Source organism: Saccopteryx leptura, chromosome 5 (assembly GCF_036850995.1).
Source record: "Saccopteryx leptura isolate mSacLep1 chromosome 5, mSacLep1_pri_phased_curated, whole genome shotgun sequence".
In the NCBI taxonomy this organism is placed as follows: Eukaryota; Metazoa; Chordata; class Mammalia; order Chiroptera; family Emballonuridae; genus Saccopteryx; species Saccopteryx leptura.
This window is the reverse complement of record NC_089507.1, coordinates 4,808,494-4,814,557: the sequence shown is the minus strand read 5'-3', so window position 1 is coordinate 4,814,557 and position 6,064 is coordinate 4,808,494. Positions and strand designations below refer to the sequence as shown.

The window sequence follows — 6,064 nt, the reverse complement described above, 5'->3', positions numbered from 1 at the left end:
TCCCCACCCCCCACTCCACGACAAGCGACCCGGAGAGATAGTACTGTTATTGTTTCTGCGGACGCTCTGTCTGAGGTCACGTTAAGGCCAGATCAAGTGTTTTGTTGAAATTTCTGTTGTTTTTATTTCAGTAAGTTCTATAAAAACAAAAAACAAACAAAAAACCCAAAAAAGAACTCAAAACCGGGCGGCTCCTTCCTCAGCGAATGGCCAGTATAGGTGTTGTCATTCTCCCGGAAGAAGTTCAGAGCGGAAAAGTACCCATCATGTATGAAAACTGATTATTGATTCCGGATAATATTGGGTATTATTCTTAACATCCACAGCCTCAGCAGCATGGGATTCTTTAGGCAAACTTCAGTCCAGAGCTTAGGAGGAGACAAAGGCCCACTTTTACGCCGAGGTAAAGTTTAAAGATTGAAGGAGAAGAATATGAAGGTGTTTTTAAAAAGCAAAGTAATATTATGTATTTCTTCTAGAATAAATATGCAGATTTTTTCACTATAAAAGAAATATGAAATGACCGCAACTCAAATTATCGTGGTATGGTAGGGAAGAGGGGAGGCAGAGAGTGGAGGGGGGACAGAGAGAAAGAGACCTAGCAAATGACTGAAGAGGAAGGTAAGAGAAGTGATGGAGGACAGAAACAGGAAAGGGGTAGGGAAAATAAAGGGAGGGGGTGAGAAAGAAGATCAGGGAAGGGGAGGAGAGGCTTGGGCAGAAGAAAAGAAGCGAGAACAAGGGAAAGTCCCCAGGAACCCAAAAATAATAAAGACCCAAGGGGACCCAGACGGAGAGAGGCGGCCTCGACCTTTCGCGCGGAGGAAAGTTTCTGCCGCACCCCTCCTCTCCTCTGCCCTCCCGGGCCCCGCCCTGCCCCGCGAGCCCCGAGGTCCAGCTCGCCCCGGGGCAAGTCTGCCGGAGCGTTGCCCAATGGATCGCGTCGGACCCGCCCCCTCGCGCGCTGATTGGCCACTGCCGCGCTGGCCTTGCCTTATTAACAAGTTCTCTGGGAAGCGGCGGCCGGACCCGGAGCCGGCTCGTGCGCCTGGGAACTCGGCCTGCACCGCGGCGCCACCGGAGAGCCAGGCCCAGAGCGCCGGCGCTGGCCTTCGGAGGAGGGGCGGGAGGCGCGCGCGGGAGGGCCCGCCCGGCCAGGGTCCCAGGCGCTCCCAGCGGCCGGCCGCGCTTGCAGCCCGCCTGCAGCCCATGCCCGGCGGCTGGCTCGTGCTGCGGCTGGAGGAGGGGCCCGGCTCTGCATGGCCCCGGCTGCTGACATGACTTCTTTGCCACTCGGTGTCAAAGTGGAGGACTCCGCCTTCGGCAAGCCAGCGGGGGGCGGCGGGGGCCAGACCCCCAGCACCGCGGCGGCCGCGGCGGCCGCTATGGGCGCAGACGAGGAGGGGGCCAAGCCCAAAGTGTCCCCTTCACTCCTGCCCTTCAGCGTGGAGGCGCTCATGGCCGACCACAGGAAGCCCGGGGCCAAGGAGAGCGCCCTAGTGGCCTCCGAGGGCGCACAGGCAGCCGGCGGCTCTGCGCAGCCCCTGGGCGCCCGGGCCGGGTCGCTGGGCGCTCCGGACGCGCCGTCCTCGCCGCGGTCGCTCGGCCATTTCTCGGTGGGAGGACTCCTCAAGCTGCCCGAAGATGCGCTCGTGAAAGCCGAGAGCCCCGAGAAGTCCGAAAGGACCCCGTGGATGCAGAATCCCCGCTTCTCCCCGCCCCCGGCCAGTGAGTAGCCAGAACCTTGTGGGGGGGGGAGGGGGCCGGGCGGGACGCGGGGCCCGGGGCGCCAGTCCGCGCGCCGGCGCCTGCTGGTCCCGGCGTCAACGTACCTGAGGCCAGTACCTGGGGTGGGTGCTGTCGATACGTTGGCAGGGAGGCTGGGTTTGCGCCTTGCCCCGCTTCCACCCTGGAAGATGGTTCAAGGCCTGGGCTAAGGCCCACCCCTGGGTCCACTTTTGCGGGCTCCTGGTCTTGGCTAGGCGACCGTGCAAGTGGGACTTGACTTGTAAAACACGGATGTCAGAGCACCCTCTCCCCTGCCCCCCACCAAATACCCACAGGAGTTCCCGCTTCCTCGTCGGACCCTAAGCCCTGCTACTTTGCCTCTACCCCAGCGGGTGGGTCTGAGTGGCGCAGACATCTTCCCTTGCACGTAGAGTTTCACTTTCTCATAGTAGAAGCCTGGTTTCTCTCCAGCTCCCCTGACCCCCATTAAAGTATCTCTTTGCCGAAAGGTTTTGGAGCTCCTGTAAAATTTCCCCCTTCCCCCAAGATTCAAGCGGATTCTCGGTGCTTTGGGTGGCTTAGGGGGAGGAGGACGCTCAGCTCGGGTGGAGGGGGCGGGGCACCAAGTCAGTCAGTGGGAGGCGCCCCCTCCAACCCGGTCTGTAGCGCCCGAACGTTTAGTCTGGGACTCTGAAGCGGATTCAGCCACCAAGGGCGCTTTCGGGGTCGTTCCAAGGCCTTACGGCCCCCTGGCTTCTCTGACCAGCAAACAGGCTCAGAGATATTTCAGGAGCACGGGAAATTCCCAAGTTTTCCTCGTTTCCTTCGATTATTTTGCGCGACATAATAGCAACCCGAATTCAATGGCGTGATGCTGAGCAATGATTTTTATCTGGGGATTAAACGTTTTTGAAAGACCAGCCCCTCTCCGGGCCTAATGGCCAGATAAGGTAGCCCAGCGCTGGGCTGTCGCTGCCCAAAGGAGTGCCTGTCTGTCCCTTGGGTGGCCCGGCGTAAATTGAGTCGGGGGCTAACTGCTTCCCGGACTCTCAGTGTCTTCAAATAGGAAAGAAGGAGACACATTAACAGGATATTTTGTTTGACTCACATACTGGTGGTCTGAGAGCCCAAAGGATCGTTTGTTTCTGTTTGTTTAAGGCAGGAAAAAATGCATAATTAGGCAAAACCCGCATGGTGAAACATTCCAGATTTGAATTCATTTTACCCCAGAGGAAAGCTGCTGAGTAGGCAAAACATCCTTTCCGGGAGTTGGGAATTCAGTTAGGGTCTCTGCCTGGACCCTAAAGTTGGCAGGATACCCGTTGTCCTGGGCATAATTTGTTCCACATTTTTATCCAGCCACAGCCGCTGGTTGTGGAAGGGTTAGCTCCATTAGCTAACCTAGTCCTGGACCTTGCTCTAGCCCTTTGCTTGGTTGCTTGCTGCTCACTGTCCAGCCTTGAGGTCTATTTTGAAGCCATACAAAAATGCTCCACACCGTTGATCTCCATGAACTGAGCCACAGGTGGAGGAGAAGCCAGAGCTGTTGCACAACCCACCTTCTCCTGACCCCACATTTGAGTCTGACCTGAGGATAAGGCACTGGGGGTGGGAGAAGCCTAAGCTACAGTTGAGATAATCAGATGGTCAGAAGAAGCCGGGTTAGAATGAAGCCCCTCTCCCTACCCTCCCTACCGCATGGCACTTTATATATTCAAGAGACTTAGCCACAGCGTGACCTTCTTGACAGCTGGCCTTGTTCCTCCTGCAGTCCTTGGGGACTGCCCTGAGAACCTTGTAGGAGTCACTGTTTGAAGGTGGAATTTGGAGATCTGGATTCTGCCACACAGTGGCCTAGCCCAGTGCGGAGCACTTGGTGGGCACAGATCGATGTTTGGCCATCACACAAACGAAATGTGATCCTGGGCTGGGCGGCGCAGGGCCTGTTTCTGCCTGTTTATCAGCCTTATCAACATCCATGTCCCAGTGTGTGTGGTGGTGGAAGCAGGCCCTGCTGTGACAGGCCTGCCTGCCTAAGCCACCATCTAGCATTCAGGCCAGTCCCTGAACATGGGTACATTTCACATGAAATCTTCCTTCTTTGCAAAAAAGTAGACAAGAGCAAGAGGCTCTACCTTGTAGGATTGTGGTGGGAATTGGAGAAAATACTTTCCAAGTGCCTTGCAGGGTGCCTGGCCCTGGAAATGAACAGCCAGCATTGTTATGGACTATTACTACTTTTGGGGGGCAGATGACGCTCCAGCACTCTCTTAACCACCTGCCTCTTTCTCTCGCGGCCCCTTAGGGCGGCTGAGTCCCCCAGCCTGCACCCTGCGCAAGCACAAGACCAACCGCAAGCCGAGGACGCCCTTCACCACAGCGCAGCTGCTGGCGCTGGAGCGCAAGTTCCGCCAGAAGCAATACTTGTCCATTGCCGAGCGCGCGGAGTTCTCCAGCTCGCTCAGCCTCACCGAGACGCAGGTGAAGATCTGGTTCCAGAACCGCCGTGCCAAGGCCAAGAGACTGCAGGAGGCAGAGCTGGAAAAGCTGAAGATGGCCGCCAAGCCCATGCTGCCACCGGCTGCCTTTGGCCTCTCCTTCCCGCTGGGCGGCCCCGCGGCCGTGGCAGCAGCAGCTGGGGCCTCGCTCTACGGTGCCTCTGGCCCCTTTCAGCGCGCCGCGCTGCCCGTGGCGCCCGTTGGACTGTACACAGCCCACGTAGGCTACAGCATGTACCACCTGACATAGAGGGCCTGAGTGTCGCCTGCCTGTGGCCCCAGCTGATTCCTCCAGCTCTGGTCTTCTGCAAGCGGCAGTGGCCGTCCCCAGCGAGCTCCCCCGTTCGGCACCGGCTGGCTCCTTCCCTTGAACCCCACACTGCTCTGATTTCTCCTCCGCTGCTCCCTGACTTCACTCTGAAGTCTGATCCTCTCCAAAGTGACTGGAAGGGTCTCTTCTGCTCTTCTAGAATCTAGATCTACCCCCTCGTGTTACATATGGGGAAACTGAGGTCAGAGAGGTTAAATTTATCTACGGTCCCCAGCAGAGTTAGTGGTTCCACCAGGACTAGAGGCCACTTGTCCACCATCGCTGCCTCCTGTCTGGACCCCCGGCAGGAAAAGTACAGAGTGGTTCCCGTTTGAAGATTCTGAAAAGAACAGTGGGAGAGAAGAGCATGTCGGACAGATGGACCCGGCCCTTCCATCCGAACACTTAGACCTTCAACAGGAAAACTTGCTTTGGGTGGGGGGACATACAGATGTGTTACAAAGGTAGGTTGAAGGGACCTCTCTCTTATCAGCACCAGAAAAAAAAAATTGTAAAATAAAATTTAGAGTTCTGTTTCTATTTAACACAGTACATTTGTGTGGCTCTGCAGAATCCCTTTGGAAGGGGTTGGGTGTAATATACTGTATATTTGAAATTTTATTATCGTTTATATTATAGCTATATTTGTTAAATAAATTAATTTTAAGCTACAAGAAATGATCTCGGTACTGATTTAGCCTTTTATTTAAATTTTGCTTCTTGCCATTTCTTCACATGTGCGATTGCTTTCGGGTGTGATGGTTGGTTTTTTTACAATATATGAGCAGGTTTCAGAGGTGACAACAGGATATTCAAGGACAGAAAGGGGGGGGTGTCTTTTTGAACACGCAGGACAGATCTGCGTTAGCAAAGTCAAGTGGAGAATTGAAGCAATTACCTAGGATAATTAGGCTCAATTTTCCAATTCACTTTAAGCTGAAATCGACACTTGTTCAGGCGACCCAAAACCGACTTTCTTTTTTCTCCCCTTTTAACCTGTCTATGAAAACAAAGCGAATCACCCAAATGGTTTGACGGCTGCAGACAGCTAACGCAGACAATTCCCACCCCTGCAAACCTGTTTTTCCCACAGGAGGCCAGGTGGGGGATGGAGGCATTGCTTTGCCTCTCTAAATCACTGTGCTGGTGTAGAGAAGGTTTGTGGAACTAATTTCGAGCTGCCAAAATGTGAGTGCCTTCACACCACCAATTACAACCCCTAAAAAAAATAATGCTGAAAACCCAGGGCAACTGCCTCGGCGTGTCCTTTGCATGAGCCCTTTCTCCAAACTCTCACAACTTCATTTTTTTAAAAAAATATATATATAGAAGGTTAAATTCAGGCTTCCAGGAGAATATATTTGAGCAATCGCCAAGTTTAGCCTTGGGCGGGCTGGGGGTGGGGTGGATACTACAAAGATGTTGAAGGCAGAAAATGACCTCTTCTTAAGTCAATAAAGCCTATATTCCAGGCATCGCTCTGTTCTCTTTTGAATTGGGGGTCCCGGCTTAATTCTCACCAGATCTG

The 6,064-nt window shown here is 54.4% G+C and overlaps 1 protein-coding gene across 1 annotated transcript; it reads left to right on the top strand.

The window, feature by feature from the left end:
• Window positions 1-1,056: 1,056 nt before the first annotated feature.
• Window positions 1,057-5,198, top strand: MSX1 (msh homeobox 1). The gene is made up of 2 exons (XM_066384797.1): window positions 1,057-1,728; window positions 4,034-5,198. Exons 1-2 carry the CDS (start codon window positions 1,260-1,262, stop codon window positions 4,474-4,476), a joined length of 912 nt encoding a protein of 303 aa, XP_066240894.1. The 5' UTR covers window positions 1,057-1,259; the 3' UTR covers window positions 4,477-5,198.
• Window positions 5,199-6,064: the final 866 nt, after the last annotated feature.